General features: G+C 42.7%; 1 protein-coding gene and 1 pseudogene across 2 annotated transcripts; both read right to left on the bottom strand.

Moving 5' to 3' along the window:
* LOC117093731 overlaps nucleotides 1-24,813 on the bottom strand; it is a 135,323-nt pseudogene that overhangs the window by 80,239 nt on the left and 30,271 nt on the right.
* On the bottom strand, nucleotides 1,229-23,594 carry LOC117093727 (zinc finger protein 486-like). Of its 2 annotated transcripts, XM_033229247.1 has the most exons (4): nucleotides 23,456-23,594; nucleotides 12,218-12,344; nucleotides 9,675-9,770; nucleotides 1,229-2,805 (listed from the first exon to the last, which is right to left on the bottom strand). In XM_033229247.1, exons 2-4 carry the CDS (start codon nucleotides 12,249-12,251, stop codon nucleotides 1,751-1,753), a joined length of 1,185 nt encoding a protein of 394 aa, XP_033085138.1. In that variant the 5' UTR covers nucleotides 12,252-12,344; nucleotides 23,456-23,594; the 3' UTR covers nucleotides 1,229-1,750. The 2 variants fall into 2 exon arrangements, with proteins under 2 accessions (XP_033085138.1, XP_033085139.1); XM_033229248.1 differs by lacking the exon at nucleotides 9,675-9,770.

Genomic DNA, 24,813 nt, shown 5'->3' with positions numbered 1-24,813 from the left:
GACCTCAGGTGATCCTCCCACCTCAGCCTCCCAAAGTGCTGGGATTACAGGCATTAGCCACCGTGCCCGGTCACAAATAATTATCTAAAGAGTGTTTCCAAATTCATTACGTTTGCAGGAATCTTCTTCAATATACATTCACCGATGTTGAACAAAGCTTGGCAACCGCTTTAGGGTTTCCTTCTAATACAAAACGCGTGCAATAAGATCTGTAATACAAGCAAAGATACTACAAACCCCTTTATATTTGTAATGCTTGTCTTCAGAATCAATACTCTTCTTCACCTTAAAGGCTTATATTTTCTCAAAGATTTTTTTCACAGTAATTTCTCTTTTGTTTTTAATAACTATGAACCATCTTACGTTGAGTAAGATGTGATGGGCATTAATGGCTTTTCCATATTCTTTATATTTGTACAATTTTTCTCAAGGATAATAGCTTTCCTGTGAAATAAGGTGTAAGCACTGATTAAGTTTTGCCACATTCTTCATACTTGTGCGTGTTTTGGAAGTATGAATTAGCTTACCTACAATAAAGTGTGGCAACTATTGGGAGGCCGAGACGGGCGGATCACGAGGTCAGGAGATCGAGACCATCCTGGCTAAGAGTGAAACCCCGTCTCTACTAAAAAAAAAATACAAAAAAAACGAGCCGGGCGAGGTGGCGGGCGCCTGTAGTCCCAGCTACTCGGGAGGCTGAGGCAGGAGAATGGCGTAAACCCGGGAGGCGGAGCTTGCAGTGAGCTGAGATCCGGCCACTGCACTCCAGCCCGGGCAACAGAGCGAGACTCCGTCTCAAAAAGAAAAAAAAAAAAAAAAAAAAGTGTGGCAACTATATAAAGGCTTTGTCACATTTCATACATTTCTATGGTTTCACAGAGTGTAATTTTTTTTAATGCGTAGAAAAGTTGGAGGTGTTGGGAAAAGCACTGTCACATCTTTCAGGTTTGTAGAGTTCCTCTTCAGCATGAATTATCGCCATGTCTCTTAAGAATTGAGAACTTGTGGCTGGGAATTGAGGCTCATGCCTGTCATCCCAGGACTTTAGAAGCCAAGGTGAGTGGATCACCTGAGGTCAGGAGTTCAAGACCAGTCTGGCAAATATGGCAAAAGCCTGTCTCTACTGAAAATACAAAAACGAGCTGGGTGTGGTGGTGGGCACCTATAATCCCAGCTACTCAGGAGGCTGAGGAAGGAGAAAGGCTTTAACCCAGGAGGCCGAGGTCGCAGTAAGCTGAGATCATACCATTGCACTCCAGCCTGGGTCACAAGAGTGAAACTGCATCCCAAAAAATAAATAAATGAATAAAAATAAAAGAACTGAGAACTTGTTATAGGCTTTGCCACATTCTTCACATTTGTAGGGTGTCTGTCCAGTATGAATTATGTGTTATAAGGGTTGAGAACTTCCTTAAAAAGTTTTGTCAGCCAGGCACAATGGCTCATGCCTGTAATCCCAACACTTTGGGAGGCCAAAGCAGGCAGACTACCTGAGGTTAGGACTTTGAGACCAGCCTGACCAACATGGAGAAACCCCATCTCTACTAAAAATACAAAATTAGCCAGGTGTGGTGGCGCATGCCTATAATCCTAGCTACTCAAGAAGGCTGAAGCAGGAGAGTCGCTTGAACCCAGGAGGTGGAGGCCTTGGTGAGCCAAAATTGCACCATTGCACTCCAGCCTGGGCAACAAGAGCGAAACTCACTCTCAAACAAAAATAAATAAATAATAATAATAAAATAAAGCTTTGTTACATTCTTGGTTTCTGTCCAATATGAATTCTCTTATGTTTATTAAGGTCTGAGGACCAGTTAAAACCTTTGCCACATTCTTTACATTTGTAAGGTTGCTCTCCAGTATGAGCTGCCTTATGTTCCATTAGATTTGAGGATGTAGTATAGGCTTTGCCACATTCTTCACATTTGTAGGGTTTCTCTCCAGTGTGAGTTCTCCTATGTTTATGGAGACCTGCAGACCATGTAAAAGCTTTGCCACATTTTTCACATTTGTATGGCTTCTCTCCAGTATGAATTATCTTATGCATAGTAAGGTGTGAGGAACGAGTGAAGGCTTTGTCACATTCTTCACATTTGTATGGTTTCTCTCCCGTATGAATCTTCTCGTGTTTACGAAGGATTGAGGATGAAATAAAGGCTTTGCCACATTTATCACACTTGTATGGTTTCTCTCCAGTATGAATTTTCTTATGTGAAGAAAGAGTTGCAGGATGGTTAAAAGCTTTGCCACATTCTTTACATTTGTAGGGTTGTTCTCCAGTATGGATTATCTTATGTGTAGTAAGGGTATAGGAGTGCTTAAAGACTTTGCCACATTCTTCACATTTGTAGGGTTTCCCTCCAGTATGAATTTTCTTATGTCTAGTAAGGTTGCAAGAGTAGTTAAAGGCTTTGTCACATTCTTCACATTTGTAGGATTTCCCTCCAGTATGAATTTTCTTATGTGTAGTAAGAGTTGAGAACTGCTTACAAGCTTTGCCACATTCTATATATTTGAAAGGTTTTTTCCCAGTATGTCCTCTCTTTTGTCTGTTTGAATTTGAAAATTGATGAAACACTTTCACATATTTATCACATTGAAATATTTTGCTCTGGGTAGTTGTCAAACATTGGTTAAGTTCATTATGACCTCTTTTGTGTACCTCACACTCATCCACGCTTTCACAGCCTTTTTTAAACTGTAAATTGCCATGTCCACATTTTTCAAATTTTCTAAGTATCACTTTTTGGAAAGAATCTTTTATACTTTGCTCTGGCCGAAGGTCTTGGGCAAAATGAGAACACAAAACTGAAAGAAACAATAAAAACACATTACTTCAATTGCTAGACTCAGATAAATATACTTTACAAATATAACTTATAAAGTTATACAAACTACATAAGCAAGATGACATAGCAAAATACCTCAAGCTGTAATTTCTTCCTAGACATATAAATGTAACAAAAACATACTGCCCAAAATACATTTGTGAAAAATTTATAAACGAGTTAAGTGTGTGAAAGGCCCTGAGTAAGCATAAAGCAAACAGTCACAAAGAAGATAAAGAAAAGTCTGTTACTTATATGCAACAGCTCTTCTTGCTCCCCAGCATAACATTGTGCCTTTAAAAGTAAATTGCCAACCTGGTGCAGTGGCTCACGTCTGTAATACCAGCACTGTGGGAGGCTGATGTGAATCACTTGAGGTCAGGAGTTCAAGGCCAGCCTGACCAAGATGGTGAAACCTATCTCTACTAAAATTACAAAAAGTTAGCCAGTCATGGTCATTGGCAGCTGTAATGCTAACTACTCAGGAGGCCAAGGCATGAGAATTTCTTGAATCCAGGAGGCGGAGATTGCAGTAAGCCAAGATTGCACCACTGCACTCTGGCCTGGGCAATAGAGCGAGACTCTGTTTCAAAAAAATAATAATAATAATAAAATAAATTGCCAACAAGGCATAATGGCTCATGCCTGTAATTCCAGCAATTTGGGAGGGCAAAGCAGGAGGATCACCTGAGGTCAGGAGTTTGAGACCAGCCTGAACAACATGGTAAAACTCCATCTCTACTAAAATACAAAAAAAAATTAGCCAGGCATGGTCACAGGTACCTGCAATCCTAGCTACTTTGGAGGCAGAAGCAGGAGAATTGTTTCAACTGTGGAGGTAGAGAATGTAGCGAGCAAAGATCATGCCACTGCACTCCAGACTGGGTAAGAGTGAAACTCTGTCTCATATACATACACAAAAATGTAAATTGTGCCAACTCCTGGTTTCCTTTTTAAAAAACAATGTATGTACATTGGTACATACATCTTTATTTCTGTCTTCTAGGAGCTACCAGATAAAGTGTCCCATGACACAAAATGCTGAAAACAATGGTGATATACATTGGAATGACAGTTTGCTGTGTCTAAAGGTAAATTATAGAGAAGCAGAGAAACTGCGGTACCCCAAACAGGGAATGGGTATAGCAAGTGATTACTATTAAGAAGAAATACAAATAAGCTGATTTAACTAAACAATAAACACAAAATTTTAGACAAGATTCATCCTAAAAACATGTTTGAGAAATTCCCAGAATCTCTAGCCAAGACAATTGATTTCAGACTACACCAGGACAAAGCTATATTACAAAGATTGTAACAGGTAGCTTTTTGTTAATTTCCAAATCTCTATCAAAGATTGTAATGTATACCAAATATTAAAACAACATGGCCCCATCAAAACAATTTTCAAAAGCATCCATAAAAAGTATATAAAGTAATTTTTTAAATTCCAAATGAATTGAACAGCCCAGTGTTGGAGGCTCATTCCTGTAATCCCAACACACTGGGAGATCAAGGTGGGAAAATCACATGAGGTCAGGAGTTTGAGACCAGCCTGGCCAACACGGTGAAACCCTGTATCTACTAAAAATACAAAAATTAGCTGGGCATGGTGGCAAGTGCCCGTAATCCCAGCCACTTGAAAGGCTGACACAGGAGAATTGCTTGAACCTGGGTGGGGAAGGTTACAGTGAGTGGAGATTGTACCACTGCACTGCAGCCTGGGCAACAGAGCAACACTGTTTCAAAAATAAAATAAAAAAGGCCAGGCATGGTGGCTGATGCCTGTAAACCCAGCACTTTAGGGGGCTGAGGTGGGTGGATCATTTGAGGTCAGCAGTTCAAGATCAGCCTGGCTGAGATCGCACCATTGCACTCCAGCCTTGGTGACAGAAAAAGACTCTGTATAAGAAAAAAAACAGAAACCCAGATAACTACTGAAAATCAGAAAAAATGAGAATAAAAAGAAATACTAAAATATCCAAAAATTGTGGATATAAAAAATACAAAAAATAACTGAAAAATTTATTAAAACACGATGTAAACATGAAAAACTGTATAAACAAACTTAGATACACAGAAATATATTTATAACAAACACACATATAAGCAAAATTTCAAAAATCACATAATGATGCTCCATTTATAAGGATAGTCACATGAGGTAACCAGTGAATTTTTTTTCTAGACACAGTTTCACTGTTGTTGCCTAAGCTGGAGTGCAATAACATAACCTCAGCTCACTGCAACCTCCGCCTCCAGGGTTCAAGAGATTCTCCTGTATCAGCCTCACGAGTAGCTGGGATTACAGGCATGCGCCACCATGCCTGGCTAATTTTTTGTATTTTTAGTAGAAACAGGGTTTCACCATGTTAGCCAGGCTTGTCTCGAACTTCTGACCTCAGGTGGTCTGCCTGCCTTGGGCTCCCAAAATGCTGGGATTACAGGCATGAGCCACTGCACCCGACACCAGTGAATTTATTTAAAACATTTTTTCACCTCAGAAAAAAAATTGTGATATTGCTGAAGTTATTAAAAAAAAAAAAAAAAAGAAGGCTGTCAAATGGGAATAATGCCATCAACAAAATTGTACTACCTGGGCAATAGAGACTCAGTTTTGGAAAAAAAAAAAAAAAAAAAAGATGGTGCCGGGCAGGGTGGCTCAAGCCTGTAGTCCCAGCACTTTGGGAGGCCGAGATGGGTGTATCACGAGGTCAGGAGATCGAGTCCATCCTGGATAACATGATGAAACCCCGTCTCTAAAAAAAAAAAATACAAAAAACTAGCCAGGCGACGTGGCCGGCGCCTGTAGTCCCAGCTACTCAGGAGGCTGAGGCAGGAGAATGGAGTAAACCCGGGAGGTGGAGCTTTCAGTGAGCTGAGATCCGGCCACTGCACTCCAGCCTGGGTGACAGAGCGAGACTCTGTCTCAAAAAAAATAAAAATAAAAAATAAACCCCATTCTACTAAAAATATAAAAAATTAGCTGGGCGCCTAAAATCCCAGCTACTCGGGAGGCTGAAGGAGAATTGCTTGAACCCAGGAGGCAGAGGTTTCAGTGAGCTGAGATCGCACCACTGCACTTCAGCCTGGGCAATAGAGCAAGATTCCATCTCAAGAAAAAAAAAAAAAGAAAGAAAAAAAAAGCAACACAGGACCTGGAAGACATATTTGAATATCCACGTTTATTGCATCAGTATTCACAAAAGCCAAAAGACTGAAGCAACTCAGATGTCTCTTGATTTATAAACATATGAAAATATGTAACATATACATACAATGGAATATTATTCCACCTTGAAAAGAATAATCTTGCCACATTTTAAGATGAACATTGAAAATATTATGTCATTTGAATTAATCGAGTAACAAAATTATCGATACCATATGATACCACTTATATGAGCTATCTTTTTTTTTTTTTTTTTTTTTGAGACGGAGTCTCGCTCTGTCACCCGGGCTGGAGTGCTGTGGCCGGATCTCAGCTCACTGCAAGCTCCGCCTCCCAGGTTCACGCCATTCTCCTGCCTCAGCCTCCCGAGTAGCTGGGACTACAGGCGCCGCCACCTCGCCCGGCTAGTTTTTTGTAGTTTTTAGTAGAGATGGGGTTTCATCATGTTAGCCAGGATGGTCTTGATCTCCTGACCTCATGATCCGCCCGTCTCGGCCTCCCAAAGTGCTGGGATTACAGGGTTGAGCCACCGCGCCCGGCCTATATGAGCTATCTTAAGTAGTCAAATCATAAAAACAGGAAGTGGAAGGTTTGTCTGTCAAGGGCTAGAGGGTAAAATGAGCAGTTGTTACTTAATGGGTATTGAGCTTTAGTTTTACAAGATGTGGTGTCTAGAAGTCTTTTACATAACAATGAGAATATACTTAACATGTCTGAAATGAACAGCTTTTTCTTTTTTTCTTTTAAGACAGGGTCTCACTCTGTCATTCAAACTGAAATGTAGTGGCACAACTTTGACTCCCCATCAATCTCCCAAGTAGCAGGTACCACAGCTGCACACCACCATGCCTGGCAATTATTAAATTATTTTTATAGAGAGGGGTCTCCATATCTTTCCCAGGCTGGTCTCAAACTTTTGGGCTTCAGAGATCCTCCTGTGTTGGCCTCCCAAAATCCTGGGATTACAGATGGGAGCCACAACCATGCCTGGCCCTGAAAATGTACAATTGAATTAAGACGGTAAATTTTATGTTATGTGTTTTTAAAACAATTTTTTTCAACAAAACTGAAAAAAAAAACAAAAACCAAAATTACAAATCTTTTTGACAATGACCTTCAAATAAAAGAAGCGTTTCTCTCACAAAAGGAAATATATGTTCATCATTAAACACATGGTGAAAAAAAGACTATCTCCATGACTACTCACTTAGACAAGATAAAGTTTATGGTCAGTTCTGCCTATATAGAAACCAACAGTTGCCGGGCGTGGGGGCTCACGCCTGTAATCCCAGCACTTTGGGAGGCCAAGGCAGTCAGATCACGAAGTCAGGAGATCAAGACCATCCTGGCTAACATGGTGAAACCCCGTCTGCACTAAAAGTACAAAAAAAAATTAGCCAGGCATGGTGGCGGGTGCCTGTAGTCCTAGCTACTTGGGAGGCTGAGGCAGGAGAATGGCGTGAACCCAGAGGCGAAGCTTGCAGTGAGCCGAGATTGTGCCACTGCACTCCAGCCTGGGCAACAGTGCAAGACTCCGTCTAAAAAAAAAAAAAAAAAGAAACCCACCCAGTTATCCGAGGGAATGCTCTCTGGTACTCAATAAAAACCATACTCATCAATATCCAGACATAAGGCCCACCATATGCAGACCTGACTACAAAAACATGCTCTAATGTCTTCCCTATGGAGCAAAGCCCTGAAGGATATGCAGTCTGTACAAAAATAAAACGAGAATTTTATTGGGTAGTTTTCTTGGGTGGTCCCAAGACCCTGTAACAAGCTAACTAAAGGTGGACCCTAGTGCAGACCCAGCAGCCTTGTGACCAATCTACAATCCCTCTTCACTACAAATTCAGAGGGCGTCTCATCACCCTAAGGGCCCAACAAAAGATCTTTACCTTCTAAAATCAGTTTATAAAAACTTGAAGAGGTGTGCCGGGTGCAGTGGCTCAAGCCTGTAATCCCAGCACTTTGGGAGGCCGAGATGGGTGGATCACAAGGTCAGGAGATCGAGACCATCCTGGCTAACACGGTGAAACCCCATCTCTACTAAAACATACAAAAAACTAGCCGGGCGAGGTGGCGGGCGCCTGTAGTCCCGGCTACTCGGGAGGCTGAGGCAGGAGAATGGCGTGAATCTGGGAGGCGGAGCTTGCAGTGAGCTGAGATCCGGCCACTGCACTCCAGCCTGGGCGACAGAGCGAGACTCCGTCTCAAAAACAAAAAAAAAAACAAAAAAAAAAACAAAAAAAAAACTTGAAGAGGTGTTTGCGCCATCAAATTTAGGAACCAATACAAAACTATATTGCGTCCATTGTCAATGCTTCTATTTTAATGTAGCACTGGAAGCATGTGAAAGAAGAATTAATCAAAGAAAAAAATCCATTGAAATTAAAGAAAAATAAGTAAAAAGTTGCTGGTTGTAGATCATATGATCTTATATATATAAAACCATAAACAGTACATTAAACCCTGTCTAAAATACTAAATACAATCAGCAAATTAGGAAAATATAAAATTTACATACAAGTTAGGGTTCCATACACTTAAGACAAGCTCTCTGATAAAATACAGGAAGAAAAAAGTCTTACTTACTATAGCATTAAGTCGTAACTTTCTTAGAATAAGATTAACAAAGGAGGTAAAAAATCTTTACAATAAAAAAACTATGGGCCAGGCATGGTGGCTCACGCTTGTAATCCCACCACTTTGGGAGGTCGCGGTGGGTGGATCACGAGGTCAGGAGTTCAAGACCAGCCTGGCCAACATGGTGAAACCCCAACTCTACAAAAAGTACAAAAAAAAAATTAGCTGAGCATGGTGGTGGGCACCTGTAATCTCAGCTATTTGGGAGGCTGAGGCAGAGAATAGCTTGAACCCAGGAGGCAGAGGTTGCAGTGAGCAGAGATTGCACCACTGCACTCCAGCCTGGCAACTGAGCAAGACTCTGTCTCAAAAAAAAAAAAAGAACTATGAAAAACTAGAGAAGATTCAAATAAATTTTAAATTTGCCATATTATCCTGAGTGATCTATAGATTCAATAAACTTCTTATCAAAATTGCAGTGGTTTTTTTTTCATACTAATAGTTCTAATACATTTCTAAAAGTTAAATGAAACTAAAATAACTTTGATAGCTAAAGCAATCTTGAGGAAAAAGATCAAAGCAGAAGGATATCATACTTACAATTTCAAACTATATTTCAAGACTATCTGGTAATAAAAACAGAATGGACTGTGCAGAAAAAATGAGCAAAAAGGCAACAAAAACTAATACTCTCACACATTTCAGATCTGATGCAAAAAGACAACTTAAAAAACAGTTTTAGTTTCTTGAAATCACGCAGATATTTGTGTGTCCCCAAAACAATGGAAAAGCAGCTGCAGTCTCTTAGGTACCATAAAGAAGAATTTGGCTCTCACTGTGAACTTGAAGGAAGCTCACGGAAAGAATAGTAGAATTCTTAGAGAATTTAAAAGCATGAGACAGAAGATGTCCCTTTGTGAGCGAAAAATTAAATAAATTAAATAAATAAATAAATAAATAAATACAGCTGCCCAGGAACTATTTCCTTTGGAACACAGCTTCCCGAATCACATTTTAAGGGCTGGCTTTCCCTTTGACCTTGGGACCTCTTATCTGTGTCGTCTGTTGCATTCATTTTCACTCGCACCTACCTGAGGGGTTGGCAGTCATCTTATGTCTCTTCACAGTCAAAGGTTTTTCTCCTTGCTCCAGACGGGTGATCAGGTCTGGCTTGGACACAACAATACCTGTTTCATTAAAAATAAATAGCATGAATCTTGCTTATATTCTCCAATTACAACCTAGTAAAGTGTTCAGAAGGCCGGGCACGGTGGCTCAAGCCTGTAATCCCAGCACTTTGGGAGGCCGAGATGGGCGGATCACGAGGTCAGGAGATCGAGACCATCCTGGCTAATACGGTGAAACCTCGTCTCTACTAAAAAATACAAAAAACTAGCTGGGCGAGGTGGCGGGCGCCTGTAGTCCCAGCTGCTCGGGAGGCTGAGGCAGGAGAATGGCGTGAACCCGGGAGGCAGAGCTTGCAGTGAGCTGAGATCCGGCCACTGCACTCCAGCCTGGGGGACAGAGCGAGACTCCGTCTCAAAAAAAAAAAAAAAGTGTTCAGCAAAAAGCATGTAATAAAATATTCTAGTAAATTCATACCAAAATACTAATTTATAACAAATTTCTAAATATTTAGAAAATACTTTCAACTTGTAGGTTTCTTTTTCTTTTGGAGATGGAGTAAAATAAGTAAAAAGTTTCTGTTTGTAGATCATAAAGTCTTATATTTAAAAAACCATATGCAGTACTTAAAAAACCATAAACAGTACTTTAAAACCTTTCTGGCCGGGCGCAGTGGCTCAAGCCTGTAATCCCAGCACTTCGGAAGGCCGAGACAGGCGGATCACAAGGTCAGGAGATGAGACCATCCTGGCTAACACGGTGAAACCCCATCTCTACTAAAAAATACAAAAAACTAGCAGGGCGAGGTGGTGAGCGCCTGTAGTCCCAGCTACTCGGGAGGCTGAGGCAGGAGAATGGCGTAAACCCAGGAGGCGGAGCTTGCAGTGAGCTGAGATCCGGCCACTGCACTCCAGCCCACGACAGAGCGAGACTCCGTCTCAAAAAAAAAAAAAAAAAACACCTTTCTAAACTGACAAATACACTACTCAGTAAATTAGCACAACATAAAATTAACATACAAGGCCGGGCGCGGTGGCTCAAGCCTGTAATCCCAGCACTTTGGGAGGCCGAGACGGGCGGATCACGAGGTCAGGAGATCGATACCATCCTGGCTAACACGGTGAAACCCCGTCTCTACTAAAAAATACAAAATCTAGCCGGGCGAGATGGCGGTGCCTGTAGTCCCAGCTACTCGGGAGGCTGAGGCAGGAGAATGGCGTGAACCCGGGAGGTGGAGCTTGCAGTGAGCTGAGATCCGGCCACTGCACTCCAGCCTGGGCGACAGAGCGAGACTCCGTCTCAAAAAAAAAAAAAAAAAAAAAAATTAACATACAAGTATATGGTCTCAAACACTTAAACTATCTGATAAAACAGAGAAAGGAAAAAGTCTCATTTACTATAGCATTAAATAAATTTCTTAGAAAAAAATCACTAAGTTAAAAAACCTTTAAAAAAAAAAACTGAGAAAATTAGAGAAGATCCAAATAGATTTTTAAATTGCCATATTATCCAAAGTGATCTATAGATTCAATAAACTACCTATCAAAATTACAGTGGTATTTGCCCTTGTTGTCCAGGCTAGAGTGCAGTGTCTCAACCTCGACTGACCAAAATCTCTGCCTCCTGCGTTCATGGGAATCTCCTGCCTCAGCCTCCAGAGTAGCTGGGATTACAGGACTATGCCACCATGACCGACTAATTTTGTATTTTTAGTAGAGATGGAGTTTCTACATGTTGGTCAGGCTGGTCTCAAACTCCCGACCTCAGGTGATCTGCCCGCCTCAGTCTCCCAAAGTGCTAGAATTACAGGCATGAGCCACTGCGCCCGGCCCTGCGTGTAGGCTTTTAAAATTTACTAGCTGGTACTACTGAATCAAAAATTGGTGGTGGCAATGAGATTTTCAGGTGGGGGCAACAATGTTTTAAGCCACTAAAATTCTGAAATTACCACTAATTTAGAGTGAAGAATAAAGCTCAACTCAGCAATGTGGAAAGTTTGGATTAAGATGAAACATCTTGAAGAAATTCTTTTCTAAATAAAAAAATTCGGGGCCGGGCGCGGTGGCTCAAGCCTGTAATCCCAGCACTTTGGGAGGCCGAGACGGGCAGATCACGAGGTCAGGAGATCGAGACCATCCTGGCTAACACAGTGAAACCCCGTCTCTACTAAAAAATACAAAAAACTAGCCGGGCGACGTGGCGGGCGCCTGTAGTCCCAGCTACTCGGGAGGCTGAGGCAGGAGAATGGCGTAAACCCAGGAGGCGGAGCTTGCAGTGAGCTGAGATCCGGCCACTGCACTCCAGCCTGGGCGGCAGAGCAAGACTCTGTCTCAAAAAAAATATAATAAAATAAAAAATAAATAAATAAATAAATTCGGAAGATTTTCTGGAAAAAGTGCATCTGAAACTGTTTTATGCAAGGAATAAAGTACTAAATTCATTCCACAAAAGAGAGAAATAAAACTTTTAGGGTTTTTTTTAATGAATTATGTATTTAAGTTATCCTCACCAAGGAAGACCAGGTTTCTGTAGTTCTCTAACATCACATCCCTATATAAATTTTGCTGTGCAGTGTTCAGGCAATGTCACTCCTCCAGAGAGAATTCTATGGCCACATCTCTGAATTGCAATGGTTCCTGAAAAACACACAAACACACACGTTTTTACCAAGTCGCCATTGGTGGAATTTTTAATTTGATTTAAGGTGAAATGGGAGAGTAAAAAGAACTGGTTCTTACTTACAGGACTGACTAAAATTCTCCAATAAAATAATTTTCAACACAAAAATATTCTCTATTATATTCTCCAACTCTGAGAAAAAAGGGCAGCCTAAGATCCACAACATTAGTTCATATGTGATATTTTTCTAGATAATAAAGTATAAAATTAAGGGCATGAACATGAACATGTACATTTTTGAGTGCTATATTTACATCATACAGAATCAGCTATGAATATTTTTCAGATGGAAAAGGCATGTTGAATTAGAAGGCACCTATCAAACTTTAACATGTACCATTGAGCAATGACAGAGACCCTCTCATATTGTTTTATATTGTTTTATACTCAGTACCTGTTTTAAGAAAAAACAAAGAAGTAAAACCAAAGTTAGGCTGCCCAGCACCAGGCCTGAAACCAGGCCTGGGCCTGCCTGGCCTAAACCCAATAGTTAAAAATCAACTCATAACTTAGAAACTGATGTTATTCAGATTCCAGATATTGTATAGAAGGACATTGTGAAACTTCCTGCCCTGTTCTGCTTCACTCTGACCACCGGTGCATGCAGCCCGTTACATACCCCTTGGTTGCTCAAATCAATCACGACCCTTTCATGTGAAATCTTTAGTGTTGTGAGCCCTTAAAAGGGACAGAAATTGTACACTCAGGGAATTCCGATTTTAAGGCAGTAGCTTGCCGATGCTCCCAGCTGAATAGAGCCTTTCCTTCTACAACTCGGTGTCTGAGAGGTTTTGCCTGTGGCTCTTCCTGCTACATTTCTTGGTTCCCTGACCTGGAAGCCAGGTGACTGATGGATGGCCGAGGCAGCCCCTTAGGAGGCTTAGGCCTGCCCTTGGAGCATCCCTGTGGGGGACTCTGGCCAGACTGAGTGACGCCATCCAAACAGCGCTCCCAGGTAGGCAATTGCCCCAGTGGAATGCCTCGTCAGAGCAGATGATTAACACAGTGGCTGAACACCGGGAAGGAACTGGCACTTGAAGTCCAGACATCTTAAACTTGGTAAGACTAGTCTTTGGAACTTGCCCACTTCATTTGAGTGGAAGCGTGGCCTGATCACCCATGGCGTGCCTTTATTGGCACTTTGGTGCCTTCTCCATTTGAGTAGAAGCTTGGCCTGATCATCCATGGTGGGCCTGTACCGGCACTTTGGTTTTTGATTTTGACTTGACTTGGATTGCTTGATACTTTCATTTTGGTTTTGACCTGGCTTGCGTTTCTGGATACTCTGATTTTGGTTTGGTGTAAACTGCAGAAATGTGTGTGTGCCCTTTTTACCTGTTTTTTTGTTTTCTGGTGTGCGTGTGGTGTGAGCGTGGTGCATTGTCTCAAAGAAGCATGGGTCAGGCACAAATAAGCCCACCCCACTAGGAACTATGTTAAAAAACATTCCAAGAAAGGGAAGAAAGGGGGGAGGCAGGGTTTATATAAAAGAATTTTATATGGTAAATTTTTGTCCTGAAATAAATTAACTGGTTGTTTAAAGAAAAAAATGTTTGTAATAAGTCAGAAAGTTGAGACATGTCAAAAAATTGTCTACGGCCGGGCGCAGTGACTCACGCCTGTAATCCCAACACTTTGGGAGGCCGAGGCGGGCAGATCACGAGGTCAGGAGATCGAGACCATCCTGGCTAACACAGTGAAACCCCATCTCTACTAAAAATACAAAAAATTAGCCTGGCGTGGTGGCAGGCGCCTGTAGTCCCAGCTACCCGGGAGGCTGAGGCAGGAGAATGGTGTGAACCTGGGATGCGGAGCTTGCAGTGAGTGAAGATCTCGCCATCGCACTCCAGCCTGGGCGACAGAAAAAAAAAATTGTCTGCCAAAGTCGTAAAAGAAAAAAGTTATAAAAAAAAGTATGCAAAAAAGTTGTATAATTTAAAAGTAATAAAGCCTCGTGAGTACTATTGAAGAAACAGTTTATGTGCAAGGTGTATAAAAAAAGTAAAATATACCTGTGATAAAAAGTTTATAAGGAGGCATAAAAATGTGGATTTTTACCTACATTAAAAGGTTAAAAAATTATTGTTTTAAAAGTTTAAGTAAGTTTTAAAACATTAATTGTAAAGAAAATTCTGTGTATAAACATATTAGCTAAAGTATAAAGGTATCATCCAATTTTTCTGTGAACTAGACAGTAAAGTAAAAACGCAGCAGGTTTTTCTTAAAGCATCAACCTGCTCTAACAAAAATTATAAAAGGTTAAAAAGAGTCTATAGGCCGGGCGCGGTGGCTCAAGCCTGTAATCCCAGCACTTTGGGAGGCCAAGACAGGCGGATCACGAGGTCGGGAGACCAAGACCATCCTGGCTAACACGGTGAAACCCCGTCTCTACTAAAAAAAAAAAAACTAGCGTGACGAGGTGGCAGGCGCCTGTAGTCCCAGCTACTCGGGAGGCTGAGGCAGGAGAATGGCGTAAATCCGGGAGGCGGAGCTTGCAGTGAGCTGAGATCTGGCCACTGCACTCCAGTCTGGGTGACAGAGCGAGACTCCGTCTCAACAAAAAAAAAAAAAAAAAAAAAAAAAAGAGTCTATAAAATCTTACCTTGTGGTCAAATATTAAAAATTGGATAAATATATCTACAAGGTTTTATTAAAATTAAATTTAACATTAATAACACATTAATATAAAGGTAAAATTTAGCTTATCTGGTATAAAAATCATACAAAAAGCATTATTAAATATAAAATGGTGTAATGGTGTTTAGCTTTTTTGGGCTAAAAACTAATAAAAATAAGTGATAAAACATTCGTTTTACTAGAGGATCATGGAAGTTAAAGACTTAAAACAAACTTTGACAAGACAACATACCAAGATGCAAATACCTGGTTGAAGTGGATCATATATTCCATCTGCACATTAAACAAAAGCAATTGTTATGCTTGTGCACATGGCAGGCCAGAGGCCCTGACTGTCCCCCTTCCACTAAGGTGGTCCTCCAGTCGACCACGCATGGGCTACATAGTAGCTCTTTTCCAGGACTCTACAGCCTAGAGTAGTAAGTCATGCCAAGTTCTCTCTGTTGTATCTCGAAGTTCCTGTGGTCAGCCCCCTAGGGCCATCCAGCTTCCCTCTCCTAACACTAAGTTCACTTCCTGTCTCTCACGGCAGGGAGGAAACTTAGCATTCATTGGAGACCTGAAGGGATGCAGTGAGCTTAAGAATTTTCAAGAGCTTATCAATCAGTCAGCCCTTGTTCATCCCTGAGCCAATGTGTGGTGGTATTGTGGTGGACCTTTAATGGGCACTCTGCAGAATAACTAGAGTGACACTTGTGCTTTAGTCCATTTGGCTATCCCTTTCACCCTGGCATTTCATCAACCAGAGGAAAAATAAGTAAGTAAATAAATAAATAAATAATAAGACATTGTAAAGCGAGAGAAGCCCCTTATAGGTCTTTCAACTCTCACATCTATTTACATGCAATTGGAGCCCTGCAATGAATACTAGATCAATTTAAAACTTGAAATCAGATAGAATTCCTTTTCAGATGAGATTTTCTGGAAAAATTAACCTGCATCTTGAGAACATGCCTTTAAAGGTGTTGGGAGCAAGTCATAAACAAAATGTGGCCATAAACAAAATCTCTGCAGCACTGTAACATGTCCATAATGGCCATAACGCCCAAGCTGGAAGGTTGTGGGTTTACAGGAATGAGGGCAAGGAACACCTGGCCTGCCCAGGGCGGAAAACTGCTTAAAGGCATTCTTAAGCCACAAACAGAAGCCTGAGCCATCTGTGTCTTAAGGGCGTGTTCCTGCCGCAATTAATTCAGCCCATCCCTTTGTTTCCCTTAAGGGATACTTTTAGTTAATTTAATATCTATAGAAACAATGCTAATGACTGGTTTGCTGTTAATAAATACATGGGTAAATCTCTGTTTTGGGTTCTCAGCTCTGAAGGCTGTGAGACCCCTGATTTCCCACTTCACACCTTTCTATTTTCGTGTGTATGTCTTTAATTCCTCTAGCATCCCTGGCTTAGGGTCTCCCCGACCAAGCTGGTCTCGGCAAAAGTTGTTAGTACCACATGATTACCTGTTGGCATGACATCAACTGGCAGAAAAAGACAGAAAAAGTCCACCTATTTCCATCCTTTGAAACAGAAGAGATTCAGGGAACAACGAACTGCTCCACGAAGACAGAAATATAAGTTTCTCCTTTCCTGTCCTCAGGTGCTCTCCCTGCCACAGACACCAGCATTTTCCAGTAATGGAATTATAAGCCACACTGACCTGTCTGTACCAAACCCAAACAGAACTGCCCCTGTGACCACCCTTTAGTGCAATGGTAGAACTTAACTCTCATGAATGTATTCTGAAGCCCTTATACCTGATTCTGGTCTCACCTTAAGAGTCACATGAGGCCCTTCACTAAAGTAACATGGATGCTTCCACGCAGAATAAACAGAAGCTGTGTGGAGGGCACAAGAGATTTCTGCAAATTGGCCATGTGATCCTAATGAGAAGCCTGGGCTGATCACCACCAAGATAAGCACTGCCTCTCAAGCTCTAACGAGCTTATAAATCACTTGGTTATTTTGGCTCCACTTTATGTAATGTGATTCTGCTTTGAAAAGAGTCCATGAATGGGTGTTTTAAACAAGTTTCCTGTCAATGCTGATGTTGCTCCCCCTTGGCTCATTATTAGCACTAGTTAGTGAAGCAGGCACAGCACAGGGTCCCTTACACTCAGCACTCTTGTCACAACCAAATACTTCTGATACAAATAGGGACAACCCATCTCCATCCTAAAGTTTTATATTCTTTGCTGGCTCTTTAAAGTTGACAGAGGAACTGAAGACAGCAATGTCAGAATAAGTCTGTATTTAAAAAACATGTACACATGTACTAAGCAGGTACTTTGTGCTCAAGAGAATGACACAGAGCACTTTGCTGGGCATAACACATTATGTGATTTAATTTTCATAACACCCTGAAAGCTGGTACTAAGGGTTTAATACATTTTAGGATTTAGGTAAAGGCCCCAGCATTTTTATTTCTTCTTCTGTTTCTCTGTCATCAACTTTTTTTAAACACTGTAAAGAATAAAAGCAAAATATAGAAAGATGAAAGAGAAAGGAAGAGTTTAAGGTAATTTAGAGAAAATTTTATTGTTTACATTTACTTTTCTGTGACTTGTGGAGCAACTACTGGATCTGCAGGAATAGAAAAAAAGTTGCCTAACAGGATGTCTCTGCAAGCACTGGTTTTAACAGAAAATTTAAAAACCTAAGACCCTAAAATACGTACTTCATTTTTCCCATTCATCTGCTTTTGGAAGTCAGGAAATTGTGAGCACCAGCTCTAGAAAGGCAGCAGGATTCAGCAGCCAAAACTCTGATTTCTTCTAATCAGTTCTGTGAGGCAAGACTCCAGGGTAGGGTCAGACCTAAATAAAGCCTCCAAAAAGTGTGAATCTGATCAGGTCTCAGGCAGTGTGAGGACCTTATGTAGAATTCTGTTCTCTATGCAACTGGGGTACTTCCAGTTTTGTGTTTTCTAAGCTTACCTAAAAGAAACTTAAATCCCAGAGTTCCTATACTTTTAATCTTTTCTAGCCACTACCCTGTCACCTTTATACTATATACTAATCCACAATTTAAACAAATCCCTTAAGGTTTTCTAGGGTAGTTTTATTAGAAAATCAATATGTACACTAAAGAAGGTTAAAAAAATCGAAATTATACAGCTGGGTGCAGTGCCTTACGTCTGTAATCCCAACACTTTGTGAGGCCAAGGAGGGTGAATCACGAGGTCAGGAGTTTAAGACCAGCCTGTGTTATGCCCAGACTGTTTATTCCCCAAAGAAGACCACCAGAGTCCAGAGTCAAAGCCAAGCGGCAAGGATCTTTACTGCAAGTTCGAACTTGGTCCCTCCGCTTAACAGCTCACAAGAGGGCCCCGAACCATGCGTGCGCTCGCTTTTTATAGCCCGATGTAAATAAGATTTGTAAAGTTACAGAGGAACAAGGGAACTCTTTTGGTTACAGCATTACAATTGGTTAACACTTTAAGTTATACATTTAGCAGTTTTTTTTATTGGTTCCTGCGCTTTTAGTAAAACCACACGGCTGTGACCTTATCGGGGGCTCTCCAGGTGGTGTTTTTCTAAAGTTGAGATATATGGTTGTCTCTGAGTCGAAAAATGTGTTTGTACTGGGCTCAGGAAGTTGAGAGATATATGGTGGGATGTGTTTGTACTGGGCTCAGGAAGTTGACAGATATATGGTGGGATGTGTTTGTACTGGGCTCAGGAAGTTGAGAGATATATGGTTTATCTCTTTCACCTGACCAAGATGGTGAAACTTCGCCTCTACTAAAAATACAAAAATTAGCTGGGCACAGTGGCCGGGGCCAGTAATCCCAGCTACTTGGGAGGCTGAGGCAGGAGAATCACTTGAACCTGAGTGGCAGAAATTGCAGTCAGACGAGATCATGTCACTGCACTCATGCCTGGGTAACAGAGTAAGATTCTGTCTTAAAAAAAAAAAAAAAAAAAAAAAATTAAAATAGCAATGATTCTGTTCACAAATATCCCTTAAGATGTAGACTTCAGGCTGGGCGCGGTGGCTCACGCCTGTAATCCCAGCACTTTGGGAGGCCGAGGAAGGCAGATCACGAGATCAGGAGATCAAGACAATCCTGGCTAACACAGTGAAATCCCGTCTCTACTAAAAATACAAAAAAATTAGCCTGGCCTGGTGCTGGGCGCCTGTAGTCCCAGCTACTAAGGAGGCTGAGGCAGGAGAATGGCGTGAACCCAGGAGGCGTAGCTTGCAGTGAGCCCACATCATGCCACTACACTCAAGCCTGGGTGACAGAGCCAGAATCCCTCTCAAAAAAAAAAAAGCCGGGCGCGGTGGCTCACTCCTGTAATCTCAGCACTTTGGGAGGCCGAGGCAGGCGGATCGCAAAGTCAGGAGATCGAGACCATTCTGGATAACGCGTGAAACCCCGTCTCTACTAAAAATACAAAAAAATTAGCCGGGGGTGGTGGCGGGCGCCTGTAGTCCCAGCTACTCAGGAGGCTGAGGCAGGAGAATGGCGTGAACTCAGGAGGCGGAGCTTGCAGTGAGCTCAGATTGCGCCATTGCACTCCAGCCTGGGCGACAGAGCAAGACTCCGTTTAAAAAAAAAAAAAAAAAAACCACATGTGTACACCAAACCAAAAATAGAAATAAAAGCTAAAAGAAAAAAATAATTCCTGGGTGGGAGAGAGTGCAAAATAGGTGAAAGGAAGGATTTTTACTACACATAGTGGCCCACCTGGGACTTTACTCTGATTTATTTCTGTGTGCATGCAGGCAGATGAGACTATAAACAGGCAGCCCAGATCCTAAGTTGGTGGAGAAAACAGGTTGCTGCTGCAGATTTGGTGTCTGTGGGTGGAGATATACCAGGAGAACTTACAGAGACTTGTGGATTCTTGACAAGAAACACAAGAAACGCTAGGACCAAAAATGCTGTGGTGAAGTTTCTGAGAGGGTGATGCCTAGTCCTGGGAGGAGCGTGGACACATCAATGTCTAGTGTGTGTGTTGTGAGTGGGTGAGAATACTGTGGTGATAGCTGCAATAAAAGGGGGTCTTTAATCGGAACTCCTTTTCTCTAAGTTTTCAGTCCTCTGTCACCCTGGGAGAAGACCAGGAATCACAGAACAATGGGCAGTGTGGCAGCCTGTGTACAGGAGAGCAGAGATTCACAATCCCAAACACTCAGAGCTTTGCCCCAGGCCGGGCCCCCATGATAACTTTTTTCTGGCACCATATCTGTAGAGTTTGCTGAACATCAAACAATTCTCCAACACCAACTCATTGTCTAACATTTGAATTCTAACACCACCCAGAGTCATCACAGACCCTTGGTCCCACAAAATTGTCCTCACTGCAGATGCCGGTCACAAACCCTATGGGCCCATCTCTTCTTTTGAATTAATGTTTGAAAACTAGGGACTCCTGAAATGTCCCTGAAGTTCAATAATTCGGTAGAGCTATTCACAGAACTCAATGAAACACTGTAGTTACGTTTACCGGTTTAATATATAAGATGCAGCCCAGGAAAAGCCAAATGGAAGAAATGCATACAACAAAGAAAAGAGATGGGGAAAGATGAAATACATAGATATTTATGGAAAATATTTGTGATTAATAAAATTCTCCATTTGTTGTGTACTCCAGAAACAGGTTATGGAAAGAAACACCCTTCCCATTATGACTTAGATGGTGCTCTTTTCTCACCTATCACACAGACAGACACACACTCTGCACATTTTCTCCTTTTTCTTTTCTTTTTTTTTTTTTTTTTTTTGAGACAGAGTCTCGCTCTGTCGCCCAGGCTGGAGTGCAGTGGCCGGATCTCAACTCACTGCAAGCTCCGCCTCCCGGGTTTAGGCCATTCTCCTGCCTCAGCCTCCCGAGTAGCTGTGACTACAGGCACCCGCCACCTCGCCCGGCTAGTTTTTGTATTTTTAGTAGAGACGGGGTTTCACCATGTTCGCCAGGATGGTCTCGATCTCCTGACCTCGTGATCCGCCCGTCTCGGCCTCCCAAAGTGCTGGGATTACAGGCTTGAGCCACCGCGCCCGGCCTCTCCTTTTTCTTATTAGAAAAATCAGCTGAATTTGTCTTCAGTGGTCAAATTTCTTTTTTTTCTTTTCTTTTTTTTCTTTTTGTGATTAAGTCTCACTCTGCTGCCCAGGCTGGAGTGCAGTGGCGCCATCTCGACTCACTGCAACCTTCACCTCCCAGGTTCAAGCAATACTCCTGCCTCAGCCTCCCGAGTAGCTGCCATTATAGGCGCCCACCACGAAGCTCGGCTAATTTTTGTATTTTTAGTAGACACCGTGTTTCACCATGCTGCCCAGGCTGTTCTCGAACTCCTGACCTCAGGTGATCGGCCTGCCTAGGCCTCCCAAGGTGCTGGGATTACAAGCATGAGCCCCCGTGCCTGGCCTAAAATAAAATATTTATTAATCAAACTTTATTTAAGTTTATCTCCCTCTCTCAGGCTCCTGAACTTTGAGCTACTGTCAGTCTAAGTCAACATACAACCCCATTTTACATCCCTCCTAAAAACATGCTGATTTCAGGGTGAGATATTCTCTGAGCTAAAATACGACTTTTTCACCCTCCATTTGCCATTCCCCTCCCACCTTTTATCTAATCTTGTTTGCTCCTCTCTAGGAAAGAAAGCCCTTTTCTGCCTACATTTTTGTAAGCCACAGAGAACTTATAATTAGTTGGTACTTTCTCCTGTTCCAATACTAATTCATTTTTTAATATAAATCTAACTTTTTTATCTTAAAAAGTCTAAAAAGTGCCTCAAAACAATAGCTTTATTATCAGTAAGACCCTCCCAGTTTCCTTCGCCTTAATCTTAACTGCATCTACCTGTGGGGTCCGAGCTTTCCAGGGCTTTGTAGCTTCTCTCAAGATAAAGGCTCCTTCCATAGCTGGGGTGAGCAGGCTGGGACAACTGCAGGGGAGGCTCCCCAGAAAAAACTAACTGGGGCCTTTAATAACCTCCTGTTGGCCAGGCGCGGTGGCGAAAGCCTGTAATCCCAGCACTTTGGGAGGCCAATGCGGGTGGATCACCTGAGGTTGGGAATTGGAGACCAGCCTGACCAACATGGAGAAACCCCATCTCTAGTAAACACACATAATTTGGCGGGCGTGAAGACGCATGCCTGTAATCCCAGTTACTCCAGAGGCTGAGGTAGGAGAATCCCTTGAACCAGGGAGGTAGATGTTGCGGTGAGCCGAGATCACACCATTGCACTCCAGCCCGGGCAATAAGAGCTAAACTCCGTGTCAAAATAAAAAAAAAATTTTTTTTAAACCCCTCCTTTTGCAGGCTTCATATTAGCCTTAGCTTGGAATTACCAGGTTCAAGCTTTAATTTCCATGTCAGTGTTATTCACTTCGTTCTTGAAACTGTTTGAAAAATCCAGTGAAATTACTTAAACGCAGTGTTTACATAAAGGAAGAAAATTTTAAGATTCTTACTTTTTTTTTTTTTGAGAAGGAGTCTTGCTCTGTCCCGCATGCTGAAGTGCGATGGCGCGATCTCAGTTCACTTCAACCTCTTCCTCCTGGGTTCAACCAATTCTCACGCCTCAGTCTCCGAAGTAACTGAGATTACAGGCGCCTGACACCACACCTGGCTAATTTTTGTATTTTTAGTAGAGACGACGTTTCACCTTGCTGACCAGGATGGTCTAGAACTCCTGACCACGTGATCCGTCCGCCTAGGACTCTCAAAGTGCTGGTATTACAGGTCTGAGCTACCGCGCCCGACCAGGAAGGGGTTTTTAACCCCAACGTAGTTTTTCGTTTTGTGTCCTTCCTCTATTGGCTGGGGTCAGACCGCACAATCTAAGCTGATCCCGGTTGGCTTAGACCCAATCTTTTTCCAAATAGGATAAACGCGCGATTTGCGAGAAACGGAAAAGGGGGAAGAAGTGGCAGGGTTGATTTACAACTTTTACAACTTCTGACCAGGAAGTTGAGTCTTTGAAAAGGAACTTAGTTTCCCTGACAACCCTTTAACTCAAGTGATCCGTCCGCCTTCGCCTCCCAAAATGCTGGATTACAGGCGTGAGCCACCGCACCCGGCCCATAAATTTTTAACAGGAGAAAAGAGAAACCGTGAACCCCAAGGACCAAAGCTCTTCCCATTCGTGAACGCGCACCCCAAGTCAAGATCTCCCCTCATGACCTTCTCGTGGTTCCTGACAATCTGGGAGAGACCCGGAGCTGCGGGTGCAGAGCTGCGACCCAAGAGGGCGCCAGGCCAGGGCACAGTCACTGCGCAGGGAAGAGACAGGAAGCCCCGGACTGGCTGACAGCGCCGTAGCCATCTTATGGCTGGAGGGGACTGAGGCCGACCTGGGCAAGGAGAACTCGGGGCGCAGACTGTGGAGCTGACTTCGGGGAGGCCTGAGTGCCGCCACAGCCACTTCCCATCAACCAGTCCCTCCCCTCTCTCAGGATGTCGAACCGGCACGCTCACCATTCCTAGGCTTCCAGGGGGTCCCGGCATCTTGGATGTGGATTTCCCAATACCTGCAGGAGAAAGGGCCACAGAGGCTGCGCCTCTAGGAGCAGAGGGCACAGAGTAGTGAAGAGGAAACACATAGCTCCAGATGCAGCCAGAGACAAAGGCCGCGCCAAACCCAGAAGCCGGCCTCTTTGTTCCAGCTGCCTGCCTGATTGGACGGTTTCCAGCCCAGCGTCCCTGATTGGATAATGCTTAAGGCCCCGCCCACTCAGCTCCTGAGTGACAGAAGATGTGATCCGATGCTGGGCTGACCGATGAAAGCTGCAGCCTTTTCAGGCAGGGCTTCCTCCCTGAGCTGAGCCAGGCCCACCCTAGAGTATGGGAAAATTCTTTTTATTTTTTTATTTTTTTTTTGAGACAGAGTCTCCCTCTGTCGCCCAGGCTGGAGTGCAGTGGCGGAATCTCGGCTCACTGCAAGCTCCGCCTCCCGGGTTCACGCCATTGTCCTGCCTCAGCCTCCTGTGTAGCTGGGACTACAGGCGCCCGCCACCGTCCCCGGCTAGTTTTTTGTGTTTTTAGTAGGGACGGGGTTTCACCGTGTTAGCCAGGATGGTCTGGATCTCCTGACCTCGTGATCCGCTTGTCTCGGCCTCCCAAAGTGCTGGAATTACAGGTGTGAGCCACCGCTCCCGGCCCGAGTATGGGAAAATTCTATATCTTTTTTACTCTCTTTTTCAATGTGTTCAAAAGGTGAACAGAAGTATTTTGCTGTCGCCGGGCGCGGTGAGTCAAGCCTGTAATCCCAGCACTTTAGGAGGCCGAGACGGGCGGATCACGAGGTCAGGAGATCGAGACCATCCTGGCTAACACGGTGAAATCCCGTCTCTACTAAAAAAAATACAAAAAACTAGCCGGGCGAGATGGCGGGCACCTGTAGTCCCAGCTACTCGGGAGGCTGAAGCAGGAGAATGGCCTAAACCCGGGAGGCGGAGCTTGCAGTGAGCTGAGATAAGGCCACTGCACTCCAGCCTGGGTGACAGAGCAAGACTCCGTCTCAAAAAAAATAAAAAATAGAAGTATTTTCCTGTCATATTAATAATACATAAAATTTTGGTTCAAGGGAATATCAGCTTTTACTTTGATAATAATGTGTTACCAATACTAAAGCTAATTTTAATAAAGCCTTATACATAAATCAAATTTGTCACTTTTGACAGCTCGAGATTTACACATATACTTCATAATCTCTTGTAATTTTGTAACTTTTTATGTTTTATTTTTATCTACATTCTTTTTATTTTTTTCAATTTGAAACAACCTTTAAGTAATTTCAAATTGTTACAGGAAATAGAAATCATTTAGAATCAGGA

The sequence above is a fragment of the Trachypithecus francoisi genome, unplaced genomic scaffold (assembly GCF_009764315.1).
Source record: "Trachypithecus francoisi isolate TF-2019V2 unplaced genomic scaffold, Tfra_2.0 Lachesis_group12, whole genome shotgun sequence".
Taxonomy (NCBI): Eukaryota; Metazoa; Chordata; class Mammalia; order Primates; family Cercopithecidae; genus Trachypithecus; species Trachypithecus francoisi.
This window is presented reverse-complemented; position numbering and strand designations above follow the sequence as displayed.

Bases quoted from the DNA above. Each gene is read 5' to 3' on its own strand.
- LOC117093727 (XM_033229247.1), bottom strand. From the start codon at position 12,251: ATGTTAGAGAACTACAGAAACCTGGTCTTCCTTG. The intron at 9,771-12,217 runs GTGAGGATAACT...TTAATGAAACAG, and splicing joins CAGAAACCTGGTCTTCCTTG to GTATTGTTGTGTCCAAGCCA. The intron at 2,806-9,674 runs GTAGGTGCGAGT...TGTTTCTTTCAG, and splicing joins GATGACTGCCAACCCCTCAG to TTTTGTGTTCTCATTTTGCC.